Source organism: Channa argus, chromosome 7 (assembly GCF_033026475.1).
Source record: "Channa argus isolate prfri chromosome 7, Channa argus male v1.0, whole genome shotgun sequence".
Lineage (NCBI taxonomy): Eukaryota > Metazoa > Chordata > Actinopteri > Anabantiformes > Channidae > Channa > Channa argus.
In genome coordinates this window covers 15,694,484-15,713,495 of record NC_090203.1, presented here as the reverse complement: position 1 = coordinate 15,713,495, position 19,012 = coordinate 15,694,484, and the positions used below count along the sequence as shown (strand labels likewise).

Here is a 19,012-nt window from a genome sequence, read left to right as displayed (position 1 = left end):
AGTCAGATGCTTGTGTTTTTTGTTTACATTTAGTCAGATGCTTGTGTTTTTTGTTTACACAGGAGAAAATGCTCCATCTGGACTCTCTCCAGCAGTCAGCAGATATATGAAATCAATATTTTTGAGGGGAATTTCAGTTGCCAAGTGCTAAAATTATCACCACAAATATTCCAGAAATGCAGTGGCAGATAAAGACAGGCAACTCTCCTTATTACCGTACTGAGAAAAGTACGGTATGTTTTTTATGATCAGATAACAATTTTAAAAAGTTTCCTGGGAGTTTTGTCAGCTTGTTCTGTGAGTATTGATTGCACAGCGGTAAACAAAACCCCAGCACTGACATGTTTTGTTTGACAACACAAAACTCAAAGTCCACACAGGGAAAATCAATACAGAAAACTATATTCATGGTCAGAGTTAAAAAAAAAAGTGAATCCAAAAGACATGAAGTCTCTGCCATATTTAATTCCATATTATATTCCATAGACAGTAGCTGTAGCTTGCATGCAGACTGAAAACACTAACAATAATGTTAAATTATCATATTGTAAAGCAGCTGTAGCACCTGGTTATACTCTTTAAGCAAGTCTAGTTGCCGCCATTGGGATAAGCATGACCCAAAGGACTGGGAGTGTCCAGTCGCCTTCAGGTGTCTGCATCTTACCTGGAGGTCCTGGAAGTCCTCGAGGCCCTTGACTTCCAACTCCTGCACTCCCCCTCTCCCCCTTCTCTCCAGGCAAACCTGCAAACAAACACAGCTCTTTCAGATGTCCATCAGCTGTGAGCAGTTCCACTCAAAAGAAGTCTTTACTCAAATGTCACATGTATTCATTTTGTAACAGTTTAAGATATTTAAATTATTCAATATTACATCAAGGTATCAGAGAAGTCTAAACTTTTGCAGTGTATGAGTCCACGAGTTTATTTTGTGAAAGTGCTTTATCTTGGAAACTACAAGACTAAATGTATACAGATGCTACAAATAGCTCCATCTCCAGTATATAAGTATAACCATGAATTAACTGATTCATGGAATTCGAATTAATTATGTCATGTCATATAGATAGTACTGCAATCATTCAGTTTCCTTGCACAGTAAGTACTTTTAATAGTTTTAGTTTGTAAGGATTTTATGCAAAAATAATGTATTTTTGCATAGTTTTACTGGTAATTTTTTAAAGCAGGGAAGTATTTCTTCCACCACTTTACTACACTGACATTAGTATTACATTGTATGTTTTGCGGTGATCAGTTTAATAAATGTATGATACACCCAGAGTCAGCTCTGTGCATGCCGCGCTGCTGTCTGGTCACTGAAACAGCTGCACTACCAAACTAAATATTTTCATACAATTATATTAGAGAAACACATAAAACTGTAATCTGCCGAATTTCTGTCTTACTGCTTTTATGACTGTCTTAATCAATTGCATCGGTAAGGAGGCACAATGAAGCTAAAGAGAAAACATTTTACATAACCTCTAATAAAACTTTATTCTCTACACTGGTGTCCTCATGATATTCTCGGTACGATGGCTTACAAGCAGACACCTCAGTGCCTCGTCATTGTAGGGTGATACTTCTTATGGAAATTCAGTTTGTCAGGTTCACTAAGAAATTGTTGGAATTCATGGTTCAGTGTGTGGAGCCTGAGCACAGCTTTGTTTTTGATTTGTGTGCCTGGTAACATCATGTCTAATTTTCTTAAATAAGTCGTACATCTTTTATAATATTTGTCCTACCGTGGTTTCAGTTCATGTTGTAATGTAGTGTTTGTGTGTGTGTGTGTGTGTGTGTGTGTGTGTGTGTGTGTGTGTGTGTGTGTGTGTGTGTGTGTGTGTGTATTGGACCATAGGCTGCAGATAATGAATGTTACGGGGGAAGAAAAAACGTTGGAACTGTGGTGGACGTAACCATGCAAGACATTTCTTGACAGAAGTCCGGCAGGTCTCAGCTTTCCTAACCCTGTGTGTCAGCAGGCTTATTTGCTATGTGGTCATCTAGTGTGGGTTGCATGTTTTACTGATGAAGACTGAGCCTCAAAAAGGCTGTTTCTCCTCTGAGGGCTTGTGGCAGGGGAATGACCTCATGCATATTGGACTTACTGTCTTCTGGCTTGAAATGAACCTCGTGGGAGCACTGGCCCTCACTCTAAGTTTGTCTGGTGAGTCAGAGATCAGGCGTGACCATGAAATACAGCAGCAGGCAGGTTGAAGCTCCAAATGCAGAATTAGTTTCACATTACCTTTTGTAGACTAGATTACATCACTTGACATCACGTATTGTGTTTGATTATTGTACAGCTGTAATCATCTCACTGTTTGGACACTCACTGGCACTGGCATACATAAACATTTTTCTTAACACCACAGAAGGTTATACAGTCATATAAGCTCTTTATACAAATAACTTGTTTTGAGCAACTTTAGTAAGTTGAGGTTCAGTGTCTAGAGGTTGGAAGGACAGGAAAGATAGTTTTAGCCTTTAAAATGGCTCTCTTCTGAAAGATAATTAGCAAATGAGGCAATTTAATGCTGATGATCTTACTGGCTGCTTTAACTGTGTGGTGAGTGCAGATTGTTCTTGTCCCCATAGAGAGTTTCCCAAACCAGGAAATTATGGAAAAGGCTAAAACAGATTTAATCATGGAGTTGTAAAACAATGTCTTAAATTTGCTGCACACTCCAACCTATTCAAACTTCCTAAAGTAGTGTAGTCATCGTTTGGCTTTGTCTCAGATTGCTGTGGTATTATAACTGAAAGTCAGTTTGCTCTCAACACTGAATCTGAACCTAAAGTGTCAACGTGACATTCAGCAAAGGGATCATCAATGCAATCATCTGTGTACAGGATGTAAAAAAGATGAAATAAAAAAGGTAAAAAGACAGTTCTGTGGTGACCTAGTGGAACAATACTGAAAATCTGATGTGATTAACACCAACACACTGATCTGTTAAAAAAAACAATCCACGAACTATTAAACTTTAACTGGGGTTATGCTAAAATGTTTTACTTTTTAATAAAGATATGAACCTGAATTGTATTAAAACCAGAAGAAACATCTACAAACAGGCGTGTGTGTTTACCTGGTGCTTCAGCATCATTACAGTTAGTTCGGGTAGGCACAGCATTATCCACACCTCTACTATACCTACATGCAAACTGCAGTGGGTCCAATTAACTGCCCACTATCTCCATCTGCTCCCTTTTGACAAACTTTTCAAATCCCTTAAAAACCAGTGAAGTTAAGGCTGTGTAGTCTTGGTTCACCAATGAGTTTAGGAGACTTATCATTAGCCACTGGCACAATAAAATATTTTTTCCCCATAATTCTTAGACTTTGTGTTGACTAAGAGAACAATAAACACGAATAGAGTTATAGAATAATGGTGCCTAAACATACATATTAATCATATTTCTTTCCCACCTCTTTCTCCTGGTCGTCCATTCTGTCCGTTGGTACCCGGGAAGCCTGGTCTGCCAGATGGACCTTGCTCTCCGGGAGGGCCTGGAGGGCCTCTCCTGCCTGGCTCACCTGGTGGTCCGGGTACTGTTCGGACAGACTCTGATGACTGGATGGGGATCTGATTTAGTATGGAGTTGTAGCGAGACAAGTGGCCTGCAAGAGACAGAGGAGTAGAATAGTTTGAAGTTATTATAAAATGAGCTTTTGTTTGTTTTTCATGCTGTTTTACTAAAAGTCAAAGAAAGAAAATAGAAAAAAAGGGAAGAGAAGAGCTGAAGCCTGTGGAGCTGAAAACGTTTTCATTAACCATACTGTCCTTAATTACATGCTCGTGTTAATGTGCAAATATCATTGATTACTCACTCTGGATGAGTTGCTCACACACTTGTCGTGCGATAGCACGCACAGCAGCTTGGGATTGCACATCACCCTGAGGAACCAACAAACACAGAGCTCTTAGGAGATGAAATCACACAGACTGATACCACTTTTCCTTCAGAGCAACCACAGTAACATAAAATTTCAGACCAGTGGCTGATAAATTGTTAGGCGTGTGTGTTTTGGGTGTTTTAATGAGCTTATTTCACAATCTAATGGCCCGTTTATTTATACTGGTCAAAACAGACATCACATTTCAAAACAGTATTAAAAAAATTACACATTTAAATATATGCTGGAATATTATTTTATTTTATAGCCAATGGGGGCAGAACTCCATTAAATTTGACTCTGCTTCTCCTGATTATAGATTGTTAATTGTCTGATAGTTTGTTGTTGTTTACCACAGACACAAAAAAGGATTTACTAAGTAAAAAGTATTTGTGTTTTATCTTAAAGCTGACTTCACGTCTAATGTGTAAGGTGTAAATATGGTAGCATACCAAATCACAGTTGCTTAAATCAAAATGCTCTCAACAAATATCCCTTATAAATTCAAAAGCTGGCAGTCTTCATATGCTCATTTGGTGCAACATTTACTACAAATGAAAAAGTCTTGTAGAACAGGTTATTACTGTAAGTCATTCTGTGCTTGTGCAGTGGGTTTCAGAGGAGATTGAAACTGCAATATAAAAATCATGTCATGTGTTTCTCTGATCATCATGCTGAGCCTTGCACTTCATATTATCTGCAGAAAGCTAAATATGTATGTCTCCAATGGCTGGTGAAATAAAGCAGGAATTACTAGCTCAATTCAAATAGGCAAGTTGCATATCATGAGTCCTTGGAAGTGATGGCCTTGCTACTGCGTCAGCAAAAATACTCAGCGTGCTCTGCTGTGAATTTGAACCACAAATGCTGATTCGATTTGGTTTTGCTCTAAATGAAATTCAAGGAGTAAAAAGAGAAAGTGGATGTTTGTGCAAAAGGTCAGCAAGAAACCGTAAATGTGTACTGAGAGAAATTCAGTTTCTTTGAATTGCATTAGTGAGAAATTGTTTTTATCTTATTTTAACTGAACAAAAATATTTCCACTGCATAATTAAGTACTGAAACTTGATTTGTGCTAAAGTGTGAGACTGTAATGACTTACTCTTTCTCCCTTATCGCCTTTGGCACCAGCAGGACCCTGGAATAAAATAAATAAATAAAAAAATCAGAGGAAAATAAACATTTGACTGGGATGTATACTCAGAATTAGATATGCTCCACTCTCTTGTTTAATGTCCCCGCCCCATTACTCTCCATCTCTTTACCCCCAGTGTTTTCCTGCTCTGATCTAAGAGCTGGTATAAGAAAATAAATGTAAACTTTGTGTCCTAAAGACAACACACATACAAGCTGCCAAGACTCCAAAGCACACAGATCTGTTCACCACACACACGCACACAAAGTGTACTCCACAAACTACTAGGCATATAAAGCTTGTGTATGCATGTTAGAGTGTAACACATTGCAATCTTGAGGCACATGCAAACATTTCCTGGCCACAAAACCATATGTGATAAATATCAGCTTGATGCTATTACAGCTTTTGACTAAAGGTTTATTTGTCTTGTGGAAAACCTGTCCTTGTCCACTGACTGTTTTGTGTGTGTGTGTGTGTGTGTGTGTGTGTGTGTGTGTGTGTGTGTGTGTGTTGGTGAATACAGAAAATATGTTTTGCAGCCCTGGCATATAACATTCATATTATATTTCAGATGATAGAAAGCCTGTGCCAACTTTTGACACAGCTGCTGACTTGGACTATGAATGTCCATAACAAAGTCCTCTCTTGGATCTCCTCTGTGTCTGTCTGGACCTCCTGAGTCCTCCTGGGCACATAAATGTCTACTGTCTTATCAGAGTGACACGGGAAAACCAAATCAACATGCATGGGCTTCAAAGTCCTTCAGTTAGAAAAATCTGATGGTTTATGATGCAAAGCACATTAATGTGGAATGATAAAACAGTCAAAAGGCGGTTGTTTCTTTTTTCTTTTGAAGCTGGCAAACATAAAGTTGCTTGCTACTTAGTCAAGTGAGATAAATTAAAAAAACTCAGGTATTTCAGTCACTGAAAACAACATTCAGAAGGAGGTCTTTGTCCAGCTCAGTACACCTTGGTCCATTACCACTTTGAGTACTATGAAGAGGTGATAAACTGGTGAGGCCAGCTGTAAATATTATTGTAAGTTTTAGCCTAATTGTGGGTTAATGAAACTGAGTTTTAATGTAGAATCAAATATCTATTAGTGGTTAATTGTTGCTGCTGCTATCTGTAATGTCAATTAGATGACTGGGACAATTTAGATTTCACATTTTAATATTTACATGTTAAGACTATTACTACTGTACATATTATAAATTGCTGTGAATATTGATCCTGAAAAAACAACATTTCCAGATGCACCGTGTAATTGATAAAACAGAACACTTTGGGCTTCACATTAGATGCAATGACATCAGGCCACAAAGCTGCATCTTAAAAATCCATCTTTCCTCTAGTGGTACAGTAAGAACCCACTGTGCTTCAACACGTTTTCTGTGTGCAGATGCGTGGCCCTGTGTGTCCACTTCAACAAAACAAGTAGGGCCAATTTTCACAAAGTTTCCTAAGGTCAGTTGTGACAAGATGACAAGTTTCCCTACAGATTTGCATGGCTGCTATTTCAGATAAACTACTTGTTTCAGAAGATAAATATTCCCCTTCAGCAGCAACCTGATAAAGGGTTACAGGGGGCAGAACATGGAATGAATCAGCAATTTTAAAAGCTAAAGTGAAGTTTAAAACCAAAACTTATAGTTTACAAGAATAACATTTCAGAATATCAGTTTGCGTAATAGCTATATGTGCACACATGTACATACCGGGTCCCACAGATGAGACAGATGTGATATGTCAGTTTTTCGTGTAAATGTGAGAGATGGGTGGTGAGACTTAGTGATTTATAGCTCTTCGTCTCTCTGTAAGCCAAGCTCTGCTTCTGGTCTGAAGAGCTGACCCAAGACCAGATTAGCTGTCACAAACATCACAGTATCATCTGTTCCTTTTGGCATTACACAAATCTTGGAATACAACATCTTCTCCTCCTCTTCCTCTTCTGTGTGTTGTGTCACATCTGCACAACTAAACAAATCAGGACTCACTGTACATTAGAATTTAAGATAAAGTTTAATATTTTGACTTTCCCAATATTATTTGATATTTTTTAAATGGTCACCATAGATGCTCTATAAAGATTACAGCCTTGTAAGCAATACTAATTTATGATTAAATTATACTTATTTTGATCAATGTCCAACACTAACAGGCTGTTTCCAGTTAGGAGACGGGACATCAGAAAGTGGAACATGACAAGAAGAATAACAAATGCTCATGGTTAATTTGAACTCATATCAAAGTCCCCTGTCACAGATAATATGTGTAAGTTCACAGCTCAAATATAATCTTAACAGACTAAAACATAGGTAAAACATTTTTAAACTGCTTTGTGTGAGGGTTAGTTATTGTGGTTCAGGTCAGGTCACAGTTGCTGTTACTATGTTAGAATTAAATTGTTTTGTGAGCACAGCAGGTATTTTAATGAAATTAATTTGTTAATCAATTTAAACAGAATGAATAAAAAAATATATATGCTCACAGGAAGTCCTTGACCCCCTTGGGACCCTGTTGGGCCGCCTGGTCCTGGAGCTCCAGGTGCTCCCGGGGCTCCCTTAAAGGAAGATGGGCAAAAATAGAGACAGGCAGGAAGGTGAAAAAAAACAGTGGGATCATTTAGTCTAATATGTTAAGGTGAATGGAAATGAAAAATGATGCTGAGAGCAAATGTTAAAAAAAGACACTTACAATAGGTCCAGTAGGTCCTTGTCGTCCCTGTGGCCCATTATTACCTGGTAATCCCTGAAAGAGCCGCAGTGAAATATCCTTAGTATATTAAACATTAGGTGCACTTTCATAATTGTGGGGTAAACTTTGTCTTGGACATCCCCTTTCTAAATGGAATTTCCTGCACGTCTCCAGGCTAAACCAACAGAAACACTGTCATTTTTTAAACCAATTAAGATATTATCTACTGAGGGAAACTCAGTGGCTTTTGCATCTGCTCAAAATCTACCTCCAGCACAGTGTTTGGTTTAACTTTTAGACACCACAGGTGTACTCTTCTTGTGTTTCTACAATGAGGCCTTAGAGTTTTACAGCATGACTGTAAAGAGTTTTACAGTCATGTCTTCATGTCTCCATGACAATGTGGTTTTAAAGAAAAAGAAAGCTTTTATTTCAGGGGCACATTCATCCCTACGACAATTCTTTAGGCCACTATGAAGAATAATGTAAGACATAATAACATGATACATAATAACATGATGATGGCTTTGTTGTATTTTCATATTTATTTTTAAATGGAATAAATTCAATACTATACTGTTTCAAAATCCAGCTCAGCAGCAGATTATGCTGGGAAACAGTTTAACTAAAAATTCTATTTTAACTTGGATGTCTGTCAAACTTTAGAGTTGCAGATTGAAAGCTGATGCCCTTTCATCATGGACACTCAACAGTTCTTACTTTAACTTGCGTTAGGGTAAAAGCCATGAATTAAAAACAATAAAAAATAACACCCAATGATACAGTGTGTGAGATATGTCTCGGCTTCTGCCCTGGTCCAGTTAATTTATCTATGAGCTCCCCTGACAGTGTCAGCCAGAGAGTGATGGCAGAAAACTCCTCACTCTGGTGTCACAGTAACAACTGGACCTGCTCAACTCGCTAATAGGACTCTGGAGGAGTCTCACAACCTTACACACCTTTTACTTTGAAATCCTTTAAATAACATCTGGAACAAGAAGAATCCCACTCGTGGAACAATAAAATTCACAAACTTGCTCACTATGAAGCAATCAAGAATTTGATTCGACATTAGGACGGGAATCTGGTGCTGCACTATAAACATACCCCAGTAAAACACAATAAAACCTCCATAAATGGGAATATTTTACCAAGGTATTTTATAGATCCAGTGCTAGAACATAACGCAATGTCAAAATTACACACATATCATCAATACTGGCTGTATTATAGTCCAGACTTTATTCAACTTTATTTTTGAGGTTAAAATAAGAAATTCAGCCACACAGGCATCAGGCTGGGGACAAATTATCACTGCTGCTATATTCTCGGGAACCCAGTAAACAAATGTATTATGGTCTGACTCATCGTCTACGAAATAAGGACAAGGGTAATGCTTATGTTTATTGTGCATGCAGGTTCTCTGCATGTACAGTAGGAGTTAACAACATGATTATTTTATTTATTTAAATATATTACACTTTATTTGAATATGGCTTTCACATACGCTTGGTACAAGTACAACTTTGAGGAGAACTGTACATTCTCAGTTTTGAATAATTTGCAAAGTCAGCAGTATACCTGAATAATTACATTGTGAGCCAAAATGATGGATGGAAACAGTGCCAGCAAGTTTTTAATGTGCAAGAAAATAGCTAACAAAATATTTATACTGTGTGTCCAGTGTTCTCTTTTATACAAAATCACAGCACACACCAGTGGCTTGAATAGTGAAAAGCCCACAATGTAGTGTAAGCAGCAGATATTTTCGAAAGATCCTTCTTATTTGTAATTACTGTTCATTTGGCCATATTCAGCATCATTTATATCACTGTCAAATGAATAGTGATACCAGAAACCGCTGTAGTGTTGATGACCTCTGTTGAATTGGTTCTTATCAGTATTCCCTACTGCTTTCAATGCATCAGATGAAAAATACATTTAGGGGGAATTCAGCCTGAGCGAGCTGCTGAAGGCACCAAAGTGTGACACTGCAGTTAAAGCTGCAGCAATGGAAGTACTGATCTGTTTTCTGTCTTGTGCGGAAACTAAATTATAATTAGCCCTTTGTTATTCTACAAACATGCCCATTGTCCCTGTTTTGTAATAATCCCGACAATAATTACAAATATAGAATAACTAATAGATAACAAGCATCTTGATGAAATATGCATGTGAGAGACATGTCATAATCAGTGTTGCGAAGGGGAGGTCTTTCCCATTTGGCAGAAGCTAAAACAGCCCCATGATTAGTAATAATTTCACATGACTACACTCATTAATTACATTAGCAAGCATTCACTGCATTCTGTGAGCACGATATAGTAAATCTAATGTGCGAAGACTGTACGGCACAACAGCAATACATTCGTAACAGGCTTAATCAATTGTGAAATAAAGAATTTAGCTATAAAGTGAATGAAGTTACTGCCATCCTCTTCTTACTTTGGTTTATCTGCAGGTTTAAATGGGCTGATTTACACAGCTACTCTAACATTACCTCTAATCTTTAAGTGTTAAGATTCTCGATTCCCAAACAACTGAGAAGTACAGACAAACATGTTGACGTCCCACAGCAAGAGCAGCAGCAGCGGTGTACAAAACAACATGGTGACTTAAATCCATTTAGCTGCTTCAGTTTCAGGGTCCTGATGTTGTACATGCTACTGCCTGCTGCTGTAGCTCACTCTCAAGGTTTACTCAGAAAGACACTAAAGTTGCTCCCAGTGGGTCAGAAGAGTGCTGTCATCTTATGTGTGTTTGTGTGGGTGTCTGTAAAGCGTTAGCTACTGATAAGGAAGAAAACCACTATAACTGCACATTTTCTATTTCCATGTGTGCTGGGTACAGAAAAAAGCATGTTGCTGCTTCAAAGCAACAAACCAGAGATGAACCATAAATTCTTGATGAGAAGTGAATAAAAGACTTTAATACATGTGATATTTCAAAATGTAATAATTGTTGTTGGCACTTTTAATTAAACCAACACAAACTATTGAGTCCATCCTTTATTTTGGTTTTGGAGTGCTTTTCCTTTTAAATCTAAAGTTAATGTTTTCCTTGCTAAAAGTTCATGAACTCCAAACCTATCTGGCATGGAGAGAAGACACCCCAGCCAGAATACAAGTGTCTTAAAGAAAACCACATGACAAGTCTGAAAACTATGTGCGACTGCTTCTAAAATCCACCACAGAGGGGATGAGCGTCTCCACCCGTGTTAGCCAACAAAGAGACAGCAGATGGATTATATCTGAGACTTTCACCTCATCAAGAGCCAGGCCAGGACAAAACTCTGCTGTTATATTATGTATTTGGGAAAAAAAAAAATCCTGTTTCTGCTTGCTAACACTTTATGCTCTAGCTAGGATTCTGTTTTGGTATTTACAGCTCAGTTGGGTTCTGTAAGACCTCGTTCCTCTGTCAGCATCGACTACAGCTGGTATCACATAGCCTTCATGAATGGGATGTTGTCTATTGTGAAAGTTGTCTTCAAAAGTGGTGTAGTTTATACAACTTTGGGAAGAAAGATATAGTTTCATAAAAGGACATAAAATCAGACATACAAGCACAGCTGGACATTTAGACAATGGTGTGTGTATCATAAAGCACATTAAATAAGACTCCCGCATTTGTCCAATTTGTTACATTTGCCCACACTTGACATATTTCTTACATCAGCAACGTGACAAAAATCACAGATTATAGTTGAAAATGAGTGACAGTTTACACAGAAGATAAAAACATTTCTTTATGATTGTCATACATTTAACAATGCACTGATTTTTTTTTAAATTACGTCTATGTTGTATTTCTATGCCTACCTGCCTTTCTCCCTTTCCATATCTTTAAGTGCCCTGAACAACTAGTAATGATGACGTCAGCAGAAAGATATACCATTATCATTATATAATATCCATTTATCTTGTCCATGCAAGATAATATATATATATATTAAGAATAAAAGTGCGTGTGTATATATATATATATATATATATATATATATATATATATATATATATATATATATACACATATACATATACACATACACATATATACACACACGCACATGCACACACAAAGCCTTCTGGCCTCACTTTCAAGATTGTGTTTTTACACCCCATTTAGCTCAAAACTAAAAGAAAAAGTATGTCTACATTCCCATATCTACCCACTGTATTCCATAACAGTGGAAAATGTGTACTGTATGTTTTCACTGAGGTGATGTTAGCCTACCCTTGCTCCTGGAGGGCCATCTCTGCCAGGTGAGCCAGGACTTCCAGGGACACCCTGACCAAAACACAAAATGTTAGTTTACAGTACAGTCAGAATCAAGACATTAGGAGTACATTTAAAAAGAAACGGCATAAAAGAGCTAATCTGAATTTCTTGTGATAGAAATTCTTCTTACTTTCACTAATAAAAAGTTGATAATCCTTGAGGTAAGGTTTTATCAAGTGGATTTATCCAATTTATTAATTATAGTCTGTTCAGTTCAGAGCATTATAAAAAGGCTTTTCATCTGTAAAATTACAAATGAGAAACATTGTCTCTTTTTTTCTTTTTAGCATTCAAACACCTAAACCAAAGGTCATATTAGGTTAAAATTTGCCATTCCACTCAACAATTCTTTGACATATTTATATAAAGGACCAGTTTCTACTCTGCACTCTCCTGCATACAGCACAGCCTTACCATCAGTCCACCCTTTTGCTCCATCTACTGCCCAGTTTCCCCTTCATCACCTCTCTGCAGGTCAATGCACACAGCTGATTCCAAAATATAGTTGGAGATTAAGTGTTGAGGTGATTTATGTCTGGACTTCAGTATTAGTGGCAAGCTCATAAAACAGGACAGTTAATACTGTTAAAGGTTCTACAAATTACAGGAGGGGGGTCACAGAGAACAGGCCTCATATGATTAATGATGTGTCATTGTTAAGATGTTGGCTGATGTGCATTTTCCCAAGACATCTGCAATAATATCTCTCTTGCCACTTTCACACACACATATATACTAACATCAACACACAAACCAGGGAATAGGCCTCCACATATGCACTAAATAATATAGTAAGCACTGTGAAAAATATCCCGTTTATATTTTATTCTTAAAGACCATAAATCAGTATGTCAGCACAGCACATTTATGACAACAGTTGTAAATTAATTTCCAAAGGAAAAGCTTGTAAAATTGAAAAAAATGCTTTTTTTTATTTAGCTTTTTTGAAATATAAAGTCACAGCTGATTTTTGTTAATTGGATGCGATGTGCACTATATGTGAAGAATGACTGCACAGAGCCCCTATGGTTTGGTTTTTAGAAAAGTCTGTATGAGTCTGCAAGAGAGATGTAAGAGAGATGGATTGGGTTGTTTTTTTTTTGAGTTGGTGCCTATTCTACCTAAAGTTAAGCTCTGTGTCAGAAGAAGGTCATTTATTGTTCAAAGTCAAAGACATGAACCACATCGTGGCTACTTTACAAAGCTGTGGTTTAGCTTTATTAGCTCCCTCTGAGCTGTAGAAGTTTAAAAGTTTTGCCATACCCTGGTTTTTTGAGGCACACCCTCTAAAACAAGAGCTACACTATTGACGCACACACACACACACAGACACACACACACACACACACACACACCTATTACAGGCTCTCAAATGGGCCTTGAGTGTAGCATAAACGGGAGACTGATGTAATTAATAAGCAGATACCAAGCAATTTTGATTAAACATTAGTCTTGGGATTGCTTTGCTGCAAAATGACACACACGTCTGAGAGTGTGCCCAAAACATATGGGCAACTATACACTGTAAATCAACCCATGTTCACCCTCTCTCTGACAAAACAAAAATATCACTTGATAACTAACACACAGTCACACACTGATAAACAGAATTAAAGTGAGCGATGGAAAAGACGGACAAAAACACACAAACCCACATGCTTTGCCATTCATTTTTCATTGTCAAATTGAAACAGAAGTGGAGGGGATGGTCATGACAAGGTTACACTGTATTTACTGCAGCAAAAAGAGAGGGGGGGAGCAGAATGAGGGAAAGTGAGCAAGAAAGATAATTGATGTTGTAGAGTTGTGATATTCTCCATGGTCCCTCATATATTGCAACAGGGCTCTGAAAGGTACTGTATTCCCCCACTGAGCCACATACATACACATTCATATTCCTCTCTCTGCCAAAACACATTACTTGGTAACACATTGCGGCACAGGGCAGCACTGCAAGCTTTTATTAATAGGACTATTCAGGCAAAGAGAAAGCTAGATACTGCTGCATCAGGAAGTGCTGCGGCTCTATGTGAGTTGGTTCAGAGACTAGTTGTTCTCCCCTCATGGCACTGGTTACTCTCAGACAGGTTAACATATAACTTACAATCTGAGACTGAATTTTTGTCTCATCAAGAAGAAACTTTACTGATTTAAGCCATTAATGAGCCAGACTACACAATAGTTAAAGCATGGATAAAAAACAAACAAACAAACAAAAAAAACTATAATCAACAGGCACCTTTATTATTAGCAAACAAATTCACATTACAGCTGCCTCTCTCAAGTCTGTATCAGCACTCCAATAAACAAATGTTCAATTCAACTTTATTAATATAGCGCCAATTCACAACAGTCATCTCAAGGCACTTTACAGAATAAAGTCAAGACTATAAAAATGTATAGAGGAAACCAAACAAATCCCCCTTGAGCAAGCCCTAGGCAACAGTGGAGAGGAAAAACTCCCTTTAACGGAAGAAATCTCCAGTACAACCAGGCTCAGGGTGGGCGGCCATCTGCCTGGACCGGTTGGGGTGAGTGGAAAGTGGAGACACATAAGACCAATAAAAAAGCAACAACAAAGCATCGGGCAGGTTGGTAGGACCAGTAGCTGCACAATGGAAAACACACAGCTCCAAAGCCAGGGACACCTGCAGAAAGGGACAAGAGAGAGAGAGAGACACAGAGAAGGAGAAAGACAACTACCACAGAAAACACACAAAGTTAATGTCATACAGTGGTGACAATTGTGGGATAAGAGGAGAAGAGAGAGGGTCAAGAGGAGGAAAGTAGCTCAGTGCATCGGGAGGTGGGTCCTCCAGCAGTCTAAGACTATAGCAGCATGACTACAACTAACTATAAGCTTTATCAAAGAGGAAGGTTTTAAGCCTAGACTTAAAAGTATAGAGGGTGTCTGCTTCCCAAATCAGAACTGGGAGCTAGGGAACTGGGAGCAAGCTCCTCTCCACAGGAGAGGAGCTTGATAGCTAAAGGCTTTGCCTTTGACTCTGCCTTTGGAAACTCTGGGAACAACAAATAGGCCTGCATTCAGAGATCAAAGTGATCTACTGGGATGATATGGGACTATGAGGTATTTTATATATGATATTGACCGTTTAGAGCTTTATATGTAAGAAGCAGGGTTTTAAATTCTATTCTAGATTTTATGGGAAGCCATTGGAGAGAAACTAGTGAAGGTGAAATATGATCTCTCTTGCTAATTTCCAGTCAGCACTCTTGCTGCAGCAGTTTGGATTAATTGCAGGCTCTTTAGGGAGTTACTGAGGCATCCTGAAAGTAGAGCATTATATGTTGTCAATATTTCAAATTTTCTCTTATGACTACAAGCCTGGAAAGTGTTTCCTCCAGGTACCTGAGTTACCTCCCACAGTTCAAAGACATGCGTGTTAGGTTAATTGGTAACACAAGTAGCAGGTAGGTGTGAATGTGAGTGTGAAAAGTTGTCTGTCTGTAAGTCTCTTTGTGTTCGCCCTGAGATAGACTGCAGACCCAACAAGGGCATCTCGCCCTGTGACAGCTGGGACAGGCTCCAGCCCCCTGTGACCCTAAACAGGATAAGTGGTTACAGATAATGGATGGATGGACTGCAAGCCTGCTGAAGCAAGATAGTTTTCTGAGTAATTAGCATTGGTACCCACTCACTAAATCTATTCCTTAAGATTATTAAATATGTCCTACAAGCATGTTGAAGTAAAGCACCATAATGTTATGTAACCACCATATCATAGTTTGCTCTGCTCTGAAGGCAAATCCGAGTAGTGTACTAGTTTGACATGAACAGAGATCAACAGATGGTTTCGGTGACTGAAAAAAGTTGCTCTGTGTTGTGGAAAAAATTAATAGTACTCCTATATGCTCTCTACAGGAGCAATCTCTCAAAAACTAAACTTCTTTCAAGTTACCATATCACAGACACTTCTGCTAATGTATGCAAAATTTATATCTTCATTTTCTGAAACTTCCTTTCCCAGTACAGATCAGTGAGCTCAGATTGTGAGAGTAAGATTGATCGGAAGGAGCTTTTAGGGACGTTGCCTCGCTCAGTCTCCACAAAGAATTTTTAGGTATCACCAAAAGTAAATTCAGAAAAGCAAATGTGGCATCTATGAGAACCAAAAAAGTACTCAGCTTGACAGAAAGTCAAGTCTGTGCATGATATCTGTTTTTGTACACTTAATTTAAGCATTAATGAGATTATCAGCCAGGATAGTAAAACTGAATGAGAAGACATGAGGACATTATCAATCAAGGGGCACTCAGCAACATGTTAGGCCAAGGCTTATTTCCTGTATTAGTGATGAAGGTCTTTAAAGTGTGCTTTCTGAGAAATTGTGACTGAATCTGGTCCCCATGAAATGCTTTATATTCTTTACATTATCTTAGGTCATACATCACTAAAAGTCGCTACACTGCCGTGATTCACCCTCACAGGTATGTTCAATTAATTAGACTGATTAGACCTCTTCTCATGACTGTGTGTGTGTGTGTGTGTGTGTGTACTCATACACACTGGGCATGATTGAGCTTCTTGTTGCTGCTTAAAACAATCTTATTGGTGGTTTGAAAATTCATTTGTTTTGGTGGCAGCACATAATGTCCACTTTGTCCAACTCTAATCCGAGCAAAGGTCTAATTAAACAGATTAACTAACACCTTGAGGCTGAGCCTCGGAAGCAGTTGGCCAAGGCTACTGTCTGTTTTGCAAATGCTTCAAAGCCTTAAGGAAGATATTTTACAGGCATGTAATAAAATTCCAACAAAAATAACCAAAAATCACACTAACACAGACGTTGACGACAAAACCTTCTTGAAAAATAAAGCTTCTTGTTACAGTGTTACTAGAACATTGACTATCCTTACTATAGTCCAAAGCTACCAATAGTGTCTGTGCATGTGTTTTAAACAAAACAGTCTACATGCCCACACACATTATAGTTCTGATAAACCAGTATTTAGACTTGTGAGACATCCTTTCTCCTTTACAATAACAAAAACAAAGAAAAGTATAGCAGGTAAGCATAGTGACATTACCATTTCAAAAGCATAATTATGATTTTACAATTAAATGGCACATGATTAGAAACCAACTACCTCTTACCAAATGTGGCTACATGACCTGGGTAATACATTCTTTCTCACTTGAATATTAGCCCCAAGCATTGTCTGCACATAATTTCAATACTTATATAATCTTCTACAAGGATTTAAAACATTTGGAAGGTAATATGTACCGTTTAGGTCACATTTTCTCTCTAACAAGGCCGGTTCTTGCCATTGTTAAAAAAGTGCAAAAGATCAGATCATACAGACCATTAGAAAAACAAGGAAAAATAGATTGAAGTTACAGAAATATGCTTTTACAACGGGCAACAAGTTTCATGTCTGGAGTCTGCAGAACAAGGATAAAGGACTCATTTATATTCTTCACACACAGAAGAGAACAATTAATCATAGTCACACACAGATACAGAGCTGGGTTTGTTTTAACCCAACTTTACTTAGTTAAGAAAAACCAGAAGAATCATGCACGTCATGCAGGCTGGTTTCTACATCACCTCTGTGTCTTACTATTACAATAATGTTTTGGAAAAATGTTGACTTACCATCGGCCCAGCTGGACCAATATCTCCTCTGTCTCCCTTCTCCCCAGCAACACCCTGTAATAAAAACAATGTCATTAAACCTTCACTGGACCAGTAGTCAATCAGTTAGCTAACAAAAGATTGGAAGAACCATCTAATGAGATGCTAGGCCACCAGAAGAGCAGCTTCAGCGTGCTTTGGACAAGTTTCTACAAGTGTCTGGAAGTCGGTTTGAGTTAAACATCAACATTTGTCAGTTTATATTGGCATGTGGTTGACAGCTTAATACTAAGCGTGTTTCAAATTGCAAACATCTTATGACTTTACTATAAACAGGTGGGGGTGCTATGGCACAAAACATACATTTTGTGACTGCGTTTTAATCATAATTAATGTGTCAGTGCTGCTTGAAGTTTATAGAAACAGTTCTGTACGATTCCACTTACATGTAGTTCTTAGTTTTGATCCAAAATATGATTCTTTTAACCACACTTCTTTCTTCTAAAATCAAAGTTAATATGTGTAAGTGATGCATATTTTAGTTTTGATATGATCAAGTAATAGTGGGAATTAGTCCAATACCACAGAAAATATGTCAGTGGATTACTTTGCAGCATGGCACACACAAATACAAACAAGGAAAGTCTTACCGGAGGACCCTGAATCGAGAGTCCGCTGGGTCCCTGAGGACCGGGAGGTCCTGTGGGTCCAGGAGGGCCAATCTCTCCCACAGGTCCTTGAGGTCCCTGTGCAAAACAACACAATGACATTTACTTCATCTTGTAAGTAGCAGAAAAAACAATCCTGAAAATGCTCAAACATTTAATTATATTAATTTTGTGACAACTGACAATTTACTGAGGATACGCTAATTCTCAGTCACTCTGCACTGGCAGAACATGCAAGGCTAAACATGAGACGCAAACTACACTTCTGTAATTATGTAAGTTTTAATTATGTAGTTTTAGTTTATGCAAATACTCTGGCAAACCACTAGAGAATTTTGATTAATATTAGTCTTACTCTATACATTGAGGTAATGGATGTCTGCCCATTTCCCTTAAGGCTGCACCAACTCAACACACACAATGTCCATCTAGTTAAAACTACAAATTCTGGATAGCATCATCACTACATGCTCAGGGGGGTTTTGCTGCTGTTGGCAGCTTCTATGATGACATCTACTAAATGAAATAAATGCAGACAATTTTCCATCCATCTCTAATCAGGTTATGCCGTGGCCGCTCGATTCAGGTATGACACAGTGAGACTCAGAAGAGAGGAATTCTTGAAAACCACCTTTGATTTGCAGCATTTGCAGTTGGTTTAGCTACAGCAGTAGCCAAAGCAAACTTAACTCTGGCTTTATTTATTGTTTTACAAGTCAACCACACAGTTA

At 38.0% G+C, this 19,012-nt stretch overlaps 1 protein-coding gene across 3 annotated transcripts in view; it reads right to left on the bottom strand.

Moving 5' to 3' along the window:
- The window catches only part of col14a1a (collagen, type XIV, alpha 1a), a 119,592-nt gene that overhangs the window by 4,693 nt on the left and 95,887 nt on the right, over positions 1 to 19,012 (bottom strand). For all 3 annotated transcript variants that reach the window (XM_067509043.1, XM_067509042.1, XM_067509044.1), the window contains exons 38-46: positions 18,264 to 18,359; positions 17,635 to 17,688; positions 11,969 to 12,022; positions 7,733 to 7,786; positions 7,527 to 7,598; positions 4,998 to 5,033; positions 3,830 to 3,896; positions 3,428 to 3,619; positions 665 to 742 (exon numbers count right to left, since the gene is read on the bottom strand). In XM_067509043.1, the coding sequence (XP_067365144.1) occupies positions 665 to 742; positions 3,428 to 3,619; positions 3,830 to 3,896; positions 4,998 to 5,033; positions 7,527 to 7,598; positions 7,733 to 7,786; positions 11,969 to 12,022; positions 17,635 to 17,688; positions 18,264 to 18,359 (703 nt within the window). The remainder of the gene's footprint in view (positions 1 to 664; positions 743 to 3,427; positions 3,620 to 3,829; positions 3,897 to 4,997; positions 5,034 to 7,526; positions 7,599 to 7,732; positions 7,787 to 11,968; positions 12,023 to 17,634; positions 17,689 to 18,263; positions 18,360 to 19,012) is intronic.